The sequence below is a fragment of the Malaclemys terrapin genome, chromosome 4 (genome assembly GCF_027887155.1).
Source record: "Malaclemys terrapin pileata isolate rMalTer1 chromosome 4, rMalTer1.hap1, whole genome shotgun sequence".
Taxonomy (NCBI): Eukaryota; Metazoa; Chordata; order Testudines; family Emydidae; genus Malaclemys; species Malaclemys terrapin.
In genome coordinates, this window is record NC_071508.1 from 39,259,488 (window position 1) to 39,276,788 (window position 17,301).

The 17,301-nt window shown below is 40.9% G+C and overlaps 1 protein-coding gene across 3 annotated transcripts in view; it reads left to right on the plus strand.

The window, feature by feature from the left end:
• The window catches only part of DEAF1 (DEAF1 transcription factor), a 45,362-nt gene that overhangs the window by 21,209 nt on the left and 6,852 nt on the right, over window positions 1–17,301 (plus strand). For 2 of the 3 annotated variants that reach the window (XM_054026650.1, XM_054026651.1), the window contains exons 10-11: window positions 5,211–5,461; window positions 17,154–17,219. In XM_054026650.1, the coding sequence (XP_053882625.1) occupies window positions 5,211–5,461; window positions 17,154–17,219 (317 nt within the window). Of the gene's footprint in view, window positions 1–5,210; window positions 5,462–6,570; window positions 6,635–10,016; window positions 10,126–17,153; window positions 17,220–17,301 lie in introns of all 3 variants that reach the window. The other variant, XR_008444769.1, reaches the window with a different exon arrangement.

The following is a 17,301-nucleotide window of genomic DNA, read 5'->3' on the forward strand; positions in this document are numbered from 1 at the left end:
ATTTTGTAACCTGCAGCAGCATTTACTCTGACAAACACTCTCTTCAGAGATGAGCTAACCTTCACAATGCTGCAGCACTAGATGAAGACTTAGCCTGAAGTTGTTACTGAAAGCACTGTTACATTCAGGTGTATTCATCATGCAGGAGGTAGAGGAGGATCTGCCTATGCCAAATGGAGAGACAAACTCAGTAGGGAGAGAAATTTTATTCTGACCCTTCTCAAAGGCTATCATCAGACAGTGGTGGGAATTGAAAACACCATTATTATGTCCTTAACACTATTATTTCCAGCTGTGTTGGACATTGCTCTGTGAATGGTATTTGTAGAAATGCTTCTGTCACTAGTGTATAAATGTGCCATTGTATGTTTTTTAACAATGATGGTATTTACTAGGGCTGTCAAGCGATTAAAAAAAATGATCGCGATTAATCACACTGTTAAGCAATAGAATACCAATTGAAACATATTAAATATTTTTGGATGTTTTCTACATTTTCAAATATATTGATTTCAGTTACAACACAGAATACAAAGTGTACTCACTTTATTTTTGATTACAAGTATTTGCACTGTAAAAAAACCAAAGAAATAGTATTTTTCAATTCACCTAATACAAGTACTGTAGTGCAGTCTCTTTATCGTGAAAATAGAACTTACAAATGTAGAATTATGTACAAAAAAAAAGCATTCAAAAATAAAACAATGTAAAATTTTAGAGCCTGCAAGTCCACTCAGTCCTACTTTAGCCAATCGCTCAGACAAACAAGTTTGGTTACAATTTGCAGGAGATAATGCTGCCTGCTTCTTGTTTACAATGTCACCTGAAAGCGAGAACAGGCGTTTGAATGGCACTGTTGTAGCTGGCGCCTCAAGATATTTACGTGCCAGATGCGCTAAAGATTCTTATGTCCCTTCATGCTTCAACCATCATTCCAGAGAACATGCTTCCATGCTGATGATGGGTTCTGCTTGATAACGATCCAAAGCAGTGCAGACTGACACAGGTTCATTTTCATTATCTGAGTGAAATGCCACGAGCAGAAGGTTGATTTTCTTTTTTGGTAGTTCGGGTTCTGTAGTTTCCATATCTGAATGTTGCTCTTTTAAGTCTTCTGAAAGCATGCTCCACACCTTGTCCCTCTCAGATTTTGGAAGGCACTTCAGATTCTTCAACCTTGGGTCAAATGCTGTAGCTATTTTTAGAAATCTCACATTGGTACCTTCTTTGCATTTTGTCAAATCTGCTGTGAAAGTGCTCTTAAAATGAACATGTGCTGGGTCATCATCCAAGACTGCTATAAAATAAAATATATGGCAGAATGCAGGTAAAACAGAACAGGAGACATACAATTAGGGTGACCAGATGTCCCGATTTTATAGGGACAGTCCCGATTTTTGGGTCTTTTTCTTATATAGGCTCCTATTAACCCCCCCACCCCACCCCCGTCCCGATTTTTCACATTTGCTGTCTGGTCACCCTACATACAATTCTCCTCAAGGAGTTCAGTCACAAATGTAATTAACACATTATTTTTTTAACAAGCAACATCAGCATGGAAGCATGTCCTCTGGAATGGTGGCCAAAGCATGAAGGGGCATACGAATGTATAACGTATCTGGCACGTAAATACCTTGCAATGCCAGTTACAAAAGTGCCATGCAAATGCCTGTTCTCGCTTTCAGGTGACATTGTAAACAAGAAGCGGGCAGCATTATCTCCTGCAAATTGTAACCAAACTTGTTTGTCTGAGCGATTGGCTGAAGTAGGATTGAGTGGACTTGTAGGCTCTAAAGTTTTACATTGTTTTATTTTTGAATGCAGTTATTTTTTTGTACATAATTCTACATTTGTAAGTTCAACTTTCATGATAAAGAGATTGCACTACAGTACTTGTATTAGGTGAATTGAAAAATACTCTCTTTTGTTTTTTTACTGTGCAAATATTTGTAATAAAAAATATAAAGTGAGCACTGTACACTTTGTATTCTGTGTTGTAATTGAAATAAATATATTTGAAAATGTAGAAAACATCCAAAAATATTTAATAAATTTCAATTGGTATTCTATTGTTTAATAGTGCGATTAATCGCAATTAAGTTTTTGAGTTAATCACGTGAGTTAACTGCGATTAATTGACAGCCCTAGTATTTACATTTGCTTTTTGTGCCTAGTATACTCATAGGTGTCAGTTTTGACAATGGCAAGCTATGCTGGGGATTACTAGCCTGCTAAAACTGAAGCCTCTGCTTGTTTGTTTGTTCTGTGAATCCTAGCCATCATGGGTTGTTTCATCTTAATAGCCAAACATAACAGCAAGAGACTTTGTGAATATATTGACAGGGAAAAATTCTTGAAATAGAGTACCAGATTGTGTTACCACACTTTGATAGCTAACAGATCTGATTGAGTAAGGACATTTTTTTGGGTGGATTTTTAGATACTCATTCTAAAATGATTAAAAGGAGGATTACTCAAGTTGAGTAAGATTTCACTGGGAGCTGAATGTGTTGGAATAACACAATTTGTGAAACTGTGCAGTATAACAAAGGGGGCACTTAATCGGTCCCTTCTAGGCCAGTTAGTGGCTCCAGCATGGTTCCCCGGTGAAGGTGACTTCACCAGCACAGTGCATTCAGGAGTGTATCCAATTGAAGAGGAAGCCAGAAATCTGTGACAGTGCTGAAAGTTATTGGATCTAAAGAGATGCAAATGAGAGGCACCTGGGTGCACTCAGCCACGGCACAGATGCTGTGGATTGCAAGGTATCTTATGTCACTGAATGGTTCATTCCGAGCTAACTTCAGTGGAATAGTGTTTGTTTTAACAGTTAAAGTAAACTTATTTCAGTACTGGATGCCCCCCATCCACAGCCTGATTAATAGCAGGAGTGGCTGTTTACCTTGTAAATCTGGGATTAATTCAGTATTCATCTCATCATCACTGCAGTTCATTTGGCCATTTTTGACACTCCTAGATACTCTTCTTGTGACTGACACAATAGAAATACATATATGGATAGCTAATGTATTTTGAAAGTTGGTGGGGTTTTGCTAAATTCCTTCGTAGGCCTTTTTAGCAATATGGTAAATATGAAAAAGTCATGGCAAGGAGCGAAGAAGAGTGATGTTTTGTTCTTTCTAATACACCTTTGTTGTAGCATGTGTGTCTGACTTAGCCATAATTAGACTCCCAGAGAGATTTAGAATATAAATTTTGGGACGGTACAGCTATAGTCTTTTAAATGTTCATTGTTCTGTATTAATCTCATACACCTCTACCTCGATATAACGCTGTCCTCGGGAGCCAAAAAATCTTACCACATTATAGGTGAAACCGCGTTATATCGAACTTGCTTTGATCCGCCGGAGGGCGCAGCCGTGCCCCCCGGAGCACTGCTTTACCATGTTATATCCGAATTCGTGTTATATCGAGGTAGCGGTGTATTTTGATTAAACATTCCATGCTACAGTGAATGCTAGTGCAACCAGCCTCCCACATGTTACATGAATCAGTTTGACATTATGAACGCTTGCAAAAACAATGCGTAAGAATTTGTGGTCCCTGCTTTGCTTTGGGTTAGTTCAGATGACAGTGAGTGAAGAAGGAATATGTGGCAGTGGGGAATTGCCTAACTGCCTGAACTTAGTTTCCAGATGTTCTTACATTTAGGGATATTTTTAAAAAGTGTAGAAGGGGTGTGTGGGGTGTGTGTGTGTGTGTAAATGTTTTTAATGAGAGAAGGGGTTGGCTGCACTCCTCTGCAACACAGTCACCCTTAACTCCTAACTAATTGCTTCATGTGAGAATAAGGCAAATAAGGATAGTCCTGGATGTTGCATTTGCTCCTGCTTATTCATGGCTCTGTGACATATGATTGCACTTCTCAGGTCACAGCCCCATCTGCTTATAACAAATAAAACTATAACCTACAATTCGGGCCTGCCTGTCCTTCCAGGTATCCAGTGCTGATGAGAGTATGAGGATAATCGTTTCTCTGTGTCTTCCGTAAGCTAGAAGGGCTCTTGTTGTCGTCCTGTTCCTGCTATGGTGGCTCACTTGGCTGACTCTACCTGTGAAGCTAGGAACAAGAGTGTATGCGATCTGAACAGATACACACTATCCTATGTGACCCTGCTCAACTCATTTTATGAAGGGCATAGTTACAGACTAGCATTCTCAAGTTTGGATCTCTGATATTCGTCACCTACTTCCATTTTAGGCAATTAAATAAGAGACCTGATTTTCAGAGGAGCTGAATACTCCCAACTCCTACCAACGTTAACTGAGCATCTCTGAAAATCAGACCTTGCTTAGGTACTTAAATATGAATGTAGGTGATTAACTTTCAGCATGCTCCAATTTCTAATATTTTGGCCACAATACAAGTCTGCCTGTCTCGTTGCACCTTTATCCTCCTCTATAAGGTTTCTAGAAGAATTGTGACACTTTCCAGAATGGGAATTTCATCCCTCAAAGAGCTTTTCAATATATTCAGGGTCCTGTGGATTTTGTGGCCAGGGATTTTTCTCAGAATTATGCTGCAGAGTTATGTTCTGGAATATAAGCTATCATTTAAAACAACAACAAAAAACAAGAATGTTTCTAGCCCTCATGGTTGTGAAGCAATCCTCCGAAATGTGAATCCGATGTAAACAAATGCAGTTTGTTGTCTTGAGTTTCGCAGACAGCCTGAAACAATAGCTGTGAGTGTGAACTACTTCCACCACACACATATATCTTAATATGTAGCTAGCTGTGAAACTCAACGATGACAAATGTCAACCTTAACTATTTTGTTGCTGATCATTGTAGCGGAAACAGCCAATTAATGTGCTTCTCCTAGGGCCCCAATCTGTCTTCCATGCCTACCTAGGTTCCAAAAAGCTCAGCTGTCAAGTTGACTGCATTAGGCTTCACTAGAGTAGCACTGTAGCTAATTCCTCCCCGTAATAAGTCATAGGCTTTATAGACCTCTCTGTCACCCTGAGTTAAGTTTTTCAAGAGCATATGTTCTTCAGCCATCAAGTTTGAAAGCTCCACAAGGGATCACTACACACCTCTGTCACTGCTCTGTTGGGAGGCTTGATTCTATTTGTTTAACTGGGTCTTAGTTAGATTGAACTTCTGACTGAGATATAAAAAGAAGCATCTGGTGGAGTTGAAACACTTCAATCCTGTGTGCTTTGTTTTGTTTTCTTAATATTCAGTGTTGACGTCCCTTCCTGCCCTGGCTGTGCCACCCACTACCCCCACCAAAGCCATATCCCCCTCAGTAGTGAATGGACTAGAGATGACCGAGCAACGGAGCTGGCTATACCTGGAGGAGATGGTCAACTCCTTACTGAACACAGCCCAGCAACTGAAGACCCTGATTGAACAGGCTAAACAGGCCAGCTCCTCCTTCCGGGAGGCTGCTGTTACTCAAGCGAAAATCCAAGCCGACGTGGAGAGGAAAGAGGTAACAATGCTGGAGGAGATGACATTGCTTAAGTTTGTATTATCTTTGTTTCCAACTACTAAGTGAACAAAGTGCTACCTAACTAGGCTTCCCCTGTGGTTGGAGTGAAAGACTGACAAATGAACAGAGTCTCAGAAACCTCGAGTCCTATTCATCACCCCTGCAGCATCCTCGTAACTTCTGTTGAAGTCACTCAGTTACTCGTGTCTTGTGGTGAGGGAAGAGGGCATTCTGAGATTCTAAGAAGCTGAGGGTGCTACGGAAATAGTTTAAACTCTTGCTTCAGTGGTCACAGATTCTGAGCCCTGGCATCAAGGATCAGTTGGTGTCTGGGAAGGGGCTGCTGATTTCATGCAAGACCTACATATCACACAACTAAGAAATAGCAAAAGCTCCGACTGCTTCACTAGACAGTTACTCTGCTTTCTTTATGGCAAGCTAGGAAACATTTAAAAGCTGCCACTCAAGCTGCTGACTTCCTGCTAGAGGAGCAAGGGATGGGGCAGTGGCATGTTACTGAGTGAAGTAGGTTTGGTTTTTTTGGTGGGAGGGGGAGGGGAGAGTTTACATTGGGCATAACGTTTATTCAGCAAATTGTCTTATTTACTGTTGAGATAACAAAGTGTAGCTAGTATCTATTGCCATGGATACGAACTTCTGATACTGTTAGAGCCATTGCGGATGCCAGCCCTGTGGGTCTCCTAGATAAGGGTGTAGAGAGAATCTGTGAAAGACCGCTCTAGCATCGAAGTCCTGCCAGATACGAAGAGCTAGCAGGACAGTCTGAGCAGAATTTTAGTTACTTTAACAAAACTGACTTGTGTTTATACTGGGAGACAGATTGTTCTTTCTTGATTAACACATACACCGGGGGGGGGGGCGAAGTCTCTTCTGCATTCCACCTGGTGTAGTCTTTTACACCTGTTCACAGTGGGTGTCAAATGCTATTTTTCTGATCTAGCACCCATGTTATACAGGTGTAAGGACTACACAGGGTATGAGGCATTGGAGAATCCGACCCACAGGTCTTTGAGGAGATATGTTGTTTGCAGGCACAGATGTTTTTGTTGTTTTATAATTTGTTGTCTGTCTGTTTTCCCCCTCTCCAGTTTATGCCCTGTCTTCCCTCAGGGCTCCCAGATGAAGAAGGCTGGTTGGGGCTCTCATTAGAAGGTCATTGATGCTACACACACTTTATATAAAGGCATCTCTGATGGCAATACAGACTGCTACGCTCCCACCAGGGCCGCGTTTACTCACTTCACTATGCTGCTCCTATTCTCTGCTGGCACAGGAAGTGAGGGATCAAATCCAGCTGTTGCACAGCAGTTCAGAGCGCTAATTTACAGGGCAACTGCTGTCAGCCTGTGAGAGAGAGTGACTTTTTCTCAGTAACATACACCCCTAGCTGTACCATCTCTGGCACTTACATTCTTATTTTGTAATATGTTGTTGATACTTGTGCTGCTGAGCGGGACTGTATTCTTTTGAGAAATTGTGTAGGTAATGTGGTCATTTGTATTGACCCTTAATAACAATTGTAAAACGCTTACTTTTCTGGCTGCACAGATCCCTTTACCTAACCTGAAAAAATACTAATTTACTTTTGGGCCTGCATTACCAGAAATGCTGACTGTATCTCACCTCTGTTCAGAATCACCACCAGTTTTGTGCAATCTCTTTGCAGCGCTACGTTTTAAGTATTTTGAAATGAAAGATCTTTTCATTAGATAAGAAATGCAGAGCAAGCCCAAATAAGGGATTAAACCAGAACAGAGCTATGGAGTCAGATCTTCCTGGAATATGGATTTGGCACATAGGATTAAAGAAAAAATCTACTAAATTGGAAATCAGCCTGCTTCCACTAATAGGTTGTTCAGTAACAAGCTTTGCTGCTACAGCTGTTAATACAAGCTTCACTCTTTGCACATCTGCAGAACTGTTGCTCAGTTCAGCGACCTGACTCTTATATTGGCATTTGACACCTTATATGTAATGCTTAGTTTAGCTGAAGTGTACATTCACTGCAAAACTTATCCAGCCAATAATAATTGGAATCAGTGCTTCCAGGTTTATCTAAATTAACTTTTTCAGCAAATGCCTTCTGGAAGAAATCAGAGACAAGGTGGGAGAGGTAATATCTTTTACTGGACCAACTTCTCTTAGTGAAATAGGCAAGCTTTTGAGCTTACACAGAGCTCTTCTTGAGGTCTGTGGAAGGCACACAGAGCATCACAGCTAAATACAATGTGGAACGGATTGTTAAGTGTAAGGAGTTAATGCATGTTGCAAGAAATCATTCAAGGTGAAGTGTGCGGTTAACACCTCTGCAGGATGGTTACTGGGTTACAGATTGTTGTAGTGAGCCATAAATCCAGTGTCTTTATTGAGTTCATGATTTTTAGTGTTTAATGGAACCAACTGCAATAACTTCTGGAAAAAATGAAAACCCAGCTAAAACATATAATAAAAGCATGTGGCATTATTGGTAAATATATTTAAGCAAAACAAATCTGGATTATTTTTCATGTAGTTATTTCTTGATTTTTATTTACTCTAGTGAATTTCACTATAGGGAAGAGCTCAGGGTGCATGGACAGGGATCATAACATTGTTTGAGAGTAATTAAAATAAATGCCAGTTGGGCTTTCCACTTTCAATTGTGTTGGTCAAATACTATCTGGACCTGACAGTGTTGAAAGCCAGTTGCCTAATCTGTAATACAAGAACCTTTTCTAGCTGATGTAATCTTTCTGATACTTAGGATGAGTGTGGGTTGGGGATCTTGCTGATACTGCTCCATCACAAGTAACTGCTACGCTAATTGAGTTTTCAGATCTCCACAGTTCAGTGTTGGACAAGAACCGTTTTTTGTAAATATCTACTTTTTGCATGAACCAGCTAAATGTAAAGAGAATCCATTCTGCAGCAGTACCTGGAATTGAGCAGAGCGAATGTGCATTTGCTACATTCAGAGAATCCCCAGGGGTTAATGTAGACAAATCAGGAGGGGCTTTCATTGGTTTTCATTACCAGAAATGCTGACTGTAGTAGCTATCTCACCTCTGTTCAGGATCACCACCAGTTTTGTGCAATCTCTTTGCAGTGCTACTTTTTAAGTATTTTGAAATGAAAGATCTTTTCATTAGATAAGAAATGCAGAGCAAGCCCAAATAAGGGATTAAACCAGAACAGAGCTATGGAGTCAGATCTTCCTGGAATATGGATTTGGCACATAGGATTAAAGAAAAAATCTACTAAATTGGAAATCAGCCTGCTTCCACTAATAGGTTGTTCAGTAACAAGCTTTGGTGCTACAGCTGTTAATACAAGCTTCACTCTTTGCACATCTGCAGAACTGTTGCTCAGTTCAGCGACCTGACTCTTATATTGGCATTTGACACCTTATATGTAATGCTTAGTTTAGTTGAGGTGTACATTCACTGGCAGGAGAAGAAAGCAAACTGGAAAGCTTTCCCATGTATTACTTTTGATTTAGTCTTTTTGGATAGGGAGAAATAATGAAGCGGTGTTGAGAGCCGCTAGTCCTGTATAACACATAGATATCACTATTAAAGACTGGCTAATCCTTAAATATTGCAAATGAACCATGCAGTTTCCAAATGACAGCAATTTAATTGGTGTTGCTGAAGTGAATCAAGCTGTGCCATCTACAGTAAAGGGATATTTGCTTTTCTTGTGTTGAGATCTGTAGAATTCATAACCACGTGAAAGACAGACTTCCACTTCCAGTCGTCGTGGATTGAAAGAGAGATTTGTGCTGGGGATAGGTCTTCGTTTGTTACTTGACCATTGATTGAAAAAACATGTGCAGTCAGATTATTGACATAGACCTTCCTTCTGATATTCTGTACTAATGTTACTGTCTGATGGTTCATTTGAGTCACTGGAATGCATTTTTTACAATCTTTTTTTAAGGGGTGGAGGTTGGAGAGAGAATTTTTGGGAAAGGGGACTTGCTAAATGTAGCAAATAAAAATATATTCAGCATTGTGTCATATAAATTGATGAAAGCCAGCAAAACAGGCTTTAGGCTGCAGTTCGTTCTTTAAATTGGTCTGTTGTGTCTGAGTTGGGCAGGAGTGTTAGATCACTGGGTATACTTAGGAACCTGTGGCAATTGCTAGACACTAGATAGTTCAAGTCAGTGTGTGGGTTTAAGGCTGGACTGTAGAGCTTTTAGAAAGAAAATTCATCCAGATACAGTAATGGAATATATATGTAGACAACACATGTTCACATTTTTAAAAGGAATATTCGAAAATCCATTCCTCTATCACATATCTCCCAAATCCTGTGTTCAGGTGTTTATTTGCCTCTGGCCAATGATAGCATCACAGATCTCTTGCTCATAGCAGGAAAATGCTCCAGATGTTTGTGAAGCCCTCAGCTGTTACATGGAAATGTAGAATCACAAACTCCAAACTTGTAAGCTGAACATCTCAAATATTTTCTTTCAAGATATAATTGTAATTTTTAAGCCTACATATATATTCAGGGACTAATTCTGACTGTCCTTTTTCTTTTTTTTTAGTTGATTTAAATTGGCTTAAGGAGCATGGTTTGGTGGGTAAAGTGCAGGACTGGGAGTCTATTCCAGGTTCTATTTTCAGCTCTGCCACAAATTTCTTATGTGACCTTGGGTAAGTCACTTAACTGTTCTGTGCCTCAGTTTCCTCAACAATAAAATAACAATAGTACTTACTTCACAGAGGTTTGGTGAAGTCTTAACAAGTGTTTGAAAAGTTTTGAGAGAGCCCTGGATGGAAGGCACTATAGAAGTATAAAGTATTAATCCAGGCTATTCCCAACCATTTTTTGAATCACACCCCACCTTAGCAATATATATATATAACTTGAAAATCCGCCCTTTACAATAGCAAGAAGGATACTGCCACCTATTGTTGCTAATGTGTTTGTTCCGGTCAGATTACTACTTCATAAAAATGCATGTCAAATGGTACTATAAGAACACCCCTTACCTTTTAAAATGGAGTGATGCTGCAACCCTGTACACCAGACAATAAATCCACTCACTCAGATTTGGCTCAGCCATTCCTCCATCATGCCAGCAAGGAAGGGTCTCTGCCGTCCCATGCCTCCCAGCTCTGGTCGGGGGTGTGGGGTGGGGTCCTGGACTCCCCCTTGTTGCATCCCCGCTGAGTTCAGGTTCTCAAAAGTGTGTGTGTGTGGGGGGGGGGGAATGGCTGTTTGGCCCCCTTATCTCTGGCACCCATGGCTGTGCCCCCTAAAAAGTCTGACACCTCCCTCCCCCCGTTGAGAACCTATGTATTAAACACATTTTTTAAATTATCCTCATAGCAGTTTTTTAAAGCTGAAAAATAAGATTCCACCATTTACTGTAGCAACCCCCTTGGAGCAGTTACTGTTACAGTAGAATTGTCTCAGTTTGCACACGGGAGTGTTTCATGGAGGTAGTACTGCATCAGTGCTACAAATGGTTAGAGTATGTTGTCAATCCATTAGAACAATTACAAATTCACTGTAATGTGGTGTTACTGGTCCAGAGCATTTGTCAAGGCTCCTTCCCCACTCTGAACTTTAGGGTACAGATGTGGGGGCCTGCATGAAAACTTCTAAGCTTAACTACCAGCTTAGATCTGGTCCGCTGCCACCACTCCCAATGGGCTAACTCCCTTCCCTGGGTAGCCTTGAGAGACTCTTCACCAATTCCCTGGTGAATACAGATCCAAACCCCTTGGATCTTAAAACAAGGAGAAATTAACCATCCCCCCCCTCCTTTCTCCCACCAACTCCTAGTGGATCAAGGTCCAACCCCCTTGGATCTAAAAACAAGGAAAAATCAATCAGGTTCTTAAAAAGAAGGCTTTTAATTAAAGAAAAAGGTAAAAATCATCTCTGTAAAATCAGGATGGAAAATAACTTTACAGGGTAATCAAACTTAAAGAGCCCAGAGGACCCCCCTCTTGCCTTAGGTTCAAAGTTACAGCAGACAGAGGTAAACACCTTAGTAAAAGGTACATTTACAAGTTGAGAAAACAAAGATAAAACTAACACGCCTTGCCTGGCTGTACTTACAAGTTTGAAATATGAGAGACTTGTTCAAAGATTTGGAGAGCCTGGATTGATGTCTGGTCCCTCTCAGTCCCAAGAGTGAACAACCACCAAAACAAAGAGCACAAACAAAAGCCTTCCCCCCACCAAGATTTGAAAGTATCTTGTCCCCTTATTGGTCCTTTGGGTCAGGTGTCAGCCAGGTTACCTGAGCTTCTTAACCCTTTACAGGTAAAAGGATTTTGGAGTCTCTGGCCAGGAGGGCTTTTATAGTATTGTACACAGGGGGGCTGTTACCCTTCCCTTTATAGTTATGACAGCATTGATACACATATGCAGTGTTGATCATGTCTGAGTTTCAAAGTTTAAATAACTCCAGCATTTTAAAACTATAATGAAACCAGTGTTAAAAGCCACTTTTTTTAATGCATCATCCCAAAGATTTTTCTGAACTGAGACCACTTCTACTATCTCTCTGCAATCAGAGACCTCCTAGAACTAGTCCCAGATATGAGACTGACATCTGTTTCAATGCTTTGGACCTCAGTGCCCATAAGACACACCTAGTATATGTGAACATTTGGTGTGCATGCAGCTGACACTTTAGTTCTGTGTATGGCTGTATGTTTTCACATGGAAACACCAGACATCATTTACATATGGTCAGCTTATTGTGAGTGACAGACAGATCTATGTTTTGGCTAAAAGTGATCTCTCACGTTAAAGAAAATCCTTTTTATCAACTATTGGTATTTCATGTGTTTGTATAAAAATGAAAGTATCTCAGTATTTGTGTTTTATACAATAAAATATTTATTGGTATCCAGGAAGTATGATTTGATATTTCATATTTTGATATTCCTGTTTTTTAGTCAAGTAAAATTCTCAGCCACCCTTATTGAAAGACCCTTAAAAGACTACATTTGATTGGTCACTGAATTCTGGTTTCACTGCGTCTTTTTGTTTAAAAAGAGGGGGTGATGGTGGGGGATACTCTGCATTTGAAGGGTGAGGATGCGCAGCATTTCACAGGAGGTGTTTAGTATCTTTCAGGATAAGCCCAAAAGGAATGGATGAAAGGCACAACTTTACACAAAGCCCGAAATGCCTGCAAAATCTAATATTTGTAGTGTTTGTTAAGCTGCCATTTAGTTGGAGAAGGTTTTAGAGAACATGTAAACCCACCAAAAATCCTTTCCCATATTCTGTGCAAAATGAATACTGTTTAAGCCATTAAAAAAGCCCAAGACCCTAAGAATGATATGCATATAAAATATCATTCCTCTGTGAATTAATGTAGAAAAAGTCCCATCCTTTCAATATAACAGTGCTATAGTGCTAGAGGGGATGCTACTTTTAAGGACCAGGCTGAAGATTAGAGAATTTAACAGCTGGATTGTCTGAATTGTTTTCCCAGAAAGATTGAAACAGTTCAGGGCAGGAGGGCATGAAATTAAATGAAAAAGGGTCAGGCATTTAAGGAGTCTAGCTGTACACAGAAAGTAGTTAGTACCCTGTTTCCCCGAAAATAAGACATCCTCCGAAAATAAGGCCTACTTACAGTTTTGCCTCTCGTTGTAATATAAGGCATCCCCCCGATAATAAGACCTCTCCCCGATAATAAGGCATCCACCAATAATAAGGCATTTTTCATTTCTGAAAAATAAGACATCCCCTGAAAATAAGACCTAGCGCATCTTTGGGAGCAAAAATTAATATAAGACACTGTCTTATTTTCGGGGAAACAGGGTATATGGATTATGCTACATAGGACAACAATAAGTGCAGTTCAGATCAGTGGTTCTCCAAATATTTCTGGAGACCATATTGTAAGAAAGAGATTCTTTCTCTTGGTTCAGTTCCACGCCCAATTTCCCTCTGCTTGGGTCTGAAGTGTCTCAGTTTCTCCAGACTGCTGATGATCTGTGGCCCGTAATTGGAGGACTCCTAATTCAAATAAATAAAATGGAGGTGAAAATAACTTAATCTGCATATTCCAGGAAGGAGTGCGGCCTGGAGGAGTACCTGATAGGTGTGCTTCCTGGTGGCTATCCTATAACTCTTCACTGAAAATTAGGCAGGGAAGAAGTCCTCAGCTATGGAGCTCACAGCCTGTGGCAGCCCCCAGAGCTAGAATTCATTGGCTATCAGCATTGTGCATCTGTTTGTGTGACTGTGTAGACCAGGGGTAGGCAACCTATGGCACATGTGCCGAAGGCGGCATGCAAGCTGATTTTCAGTGGCACTCACACTGCCCGGGTCCTGGCCACCAGTCTCGGGGGGCTCTGCATTTTAATTTAATTTTAAATGAAGCTTCTTAAACATTTTAAAAACCTTATTTACTTTACATACAACAATAGTTTAGTTATATATTATAGACTTATAGAAAGAGACCTTCTAAAAACGTTAAAATGTATTACTGGCACGCGAGACCTTAAATTAGAGTGAATAAATGAAGACCCGGCACACCACTTCAGAAAGGTTGCTGATCCCTGGTGTAGACCATTGCTGAGGGGTTTGTTGTGGCTGGTTGGGACTGCACTTGTGTGTGCATGTATTGGAGGGGAATATTTAACAATTTAACATGCTTCACTTAATCTCAAAAAAGATGTACTGGAATTGGAAAAGGTTCAGAAAAGGGAAACAAAAATGATTAGGGGTATGGAACGGCTGCTATATGAAGAGAGATGAATAAGACTGGGACTTTTCAGCTTGGAAAAGAGACGACTAAGGGGGAATATGATAGAGGTCTATAAAATCCTGACTGGTGTGGAGAAAGTGAATAATTAAGTGTTATTTACCCTTTCTTATAACACAAGAACTAGGGATCACCAAATGAAATTAATAGGCAGCAGGTTCAAAACAAGAAAAAGGAACGCACCGTTAACCTGTGGAACTCCTTGCCAGAGGATGTTGTGCAGGCTAAGACTATAACAGGGTTCAAAAAGGAACTTGATAAGATCATGGAGGATAGGTCTATCAATGGCTATTGGCCAGGATGGACAGGAATGATGTCCCTAGCCTCTCTTTGCCAGAAGCTGGGAATAAGCGACAGGGGATGGATCACTTGATGATTACCTGTTCTGTTCATTCCCTCTGGGGCACCTGGCATTGGCCACTGTCAGAAGACAGGATACTGGGCTAGATGGACCTTTGGTCTGACCCAGTATGGCCATTCTTATGTTCTTAATTGCTGTCATACAGACCAGAGCATTGAATGCCAAAAAAAAATAATAATAAAATAATACAGTTCTAGAAGCAGTGTGGCATTTTCCCACACGTCACGTTAGTTAATTGGTATTATCATAGGTAGTTTGCCTTCCACTTGATATTAGAAGGCCTGTTTTAACCTTCCTAGAAGAACATGCATTTTCTTTCCAGTATGATTCTTTGCCTCTTTTGCGCAAATAAATGTCTGGTAAGGTGGCAAAAGAGCAAACACTAGCTAGAATGTGGAGGTCAGACCCAGATTCTCAGCTGGTGTAAATTGTCAGTTCCAGTCTGTCTCAAGACTTGAGGTCACCCTTTGCCCAGGAAAAGTCATTCTACTTAAAACTGACTCCAAAGTAGAAACAAAATCTCTAAGTAGCAATTATTGTTGCTGTTCCACTGAGGTTGCCTTTAGCTTGGGCAAAATTTTGGCATCAAATTCTAGGCAGGAAATTGTACGTATTAAATTCTGCTGCAAGTATGACTCTGTTCACTTGTGTCTAAGCATGACTAGAAGTATTAAAGATTCTGTGCCTGGTACTTTGCATGCTACATAGACAGATTGAGTCTCTTCATTTAATAAAGCCAGAGCTAAACCAAGCCTCTTGCTATAAGGGGTGAGATATTTCCATCTATTATTCTCCAACTCCCAAGAGTTTCTTAATTTGATTCCATGTCATGGTGACTTAAGGATTTCTAAGGTTGTGGTTTCACAGGAACATAAATGCCTTGATGCCAGGTCATAAAGATGATCTGAAATTAAGCCCTTAATCTGTTTAAGCGTTGGGGATCTACTCTCAGATAAACCTACTTTTCTTTACAGTGGTATATCAGAGTTTTTTTTAAACTTCCCCTGAGGTTTAACTCTGGGTCAGTACTGAATCTAATCTGGTTTCTCGCCTTCCTTGTATGGGCCCACGGGAGGTTGGGGGTAGGGTGGGGCGGGGAAGAGAACATCTGTTGTACTCAGAAACTGATGGGGGGGAAAAAACTGAAAGTCCCCCAAGACACACCCAGTGCGAACTTCATTGGGACAGGTTACTTCTTCTATGCCAGCAAATACGAGACAGCCGAGCAGATGGCTGTAACACTGCCTCTCGGAGAAACCAAGTTACAGACCTGGCCTAATATTTAAAAAAAATCCAGCTTTGCCAGTCTGTCCTTGCCAAATGTGTCTACCCGGTTAGTGTGAAGATTATAATAAATCCATAGGGTTTTGCATGCATGTTCTTCGGCTTGACTAGATTGGCCTTTAGTCCTACTAGGGTAGCTGGACCGCAGTGGAGCCTTTACCCCCACTTTTGGTTTTGTATTTTGGGGGACAGGATTGCACGGGATTGTCGGTTCTAAAAGGTTTGAAACATTTATTTTGTCTGTTTTTTTTCCCCCTGTTCTCATTTATGGGCTATTCCATTCCTCCAGAGTCCATCTGGTCTCCCTGGGTACATCTACACTGCAATAAAAAACCTGTGACACAGCCTCGGCTGGCCCGGGTCAGTTGACTCAAGTTTGTGGGGCTCAGCTGTGGGGCTAAAAATTGCAGTGCATACGTTCAGGCTGGAGCCCAGTCTCTGAGACCCTCCCACTGCATGGGGTATCAGAGCCCAGGCTCCAGCCCGAGGCCAAATGTCTACACTGTAGTCCCAGCCCAAGTCAGTTCTGAGACTCAGTTCTGCAGTTTTTTATTGCAGTGTAGATGTGGGTTTTTAGTGGTCTGAGGGAAATTTGACTCAAGTTAGTGGTCATAAAATGCCTTTAGCCATATACCATTGTTACCCGCACTGCTTCTTCTGGTAAGTGTCATGTCATGCAAGACTAACTCCTGGTCTACACTTACAATTTAGACTGATCTAGCTACATGTGCATAGGAGTGTTCACACCCCTGAGTGCTATAGTTAAGCCAACCTAACCTCCAATGTAGACATGGCTAGGTTCTTTCATTAACCTAGCTACCGCCGCTCGGGAAGGTCAGTTATCTAAATCGATGGAAAAACCCCTTCCATCAGTATGGGAAGTATCTACACAATGTTGTGCACCCCTAGTGTAGACACCCCGTTAACGGATGAGCTCCTGTTTGGGTGGAGGGGAGAAGTGGGATTGCTTTAACATTGCCGTTACTTGACAGTTACATGAGCAATTAACCAGGATGTCTGATCAAAGCAAAGCATCTTGGTACAGGCTCTTTTGTTTACCTCGAGTGGACCCCCCCAGTGTCACCTTCTTTTAAGGAATGGTAATGGCTCATTCAGATGCCCCCAGTCCCGTAGTGGAGCAGAATGAGCTCAAGTAATGGTATCTTTATTATTTATATTACCACCATGCCGAGGCACACTTATCCTTTGATATAAACAGCTCCTTGTGCTGCCACACCTCACAACCATAATGCACATACCAAGTAATGGTTCCAATGTCTCTTTCATTGCAGCAATATCAAAACCAATTATTTCAACAAACGGAAGATGTCGATGGTAAAACAGAAATCATCATCAAGGTAAGAACAAGGCTGCTGTTGCAGCCTTTAAATCCCAGCTGTAAATGTCACATGCTTTAAGAGTGTTCTTTAGGCATGTACT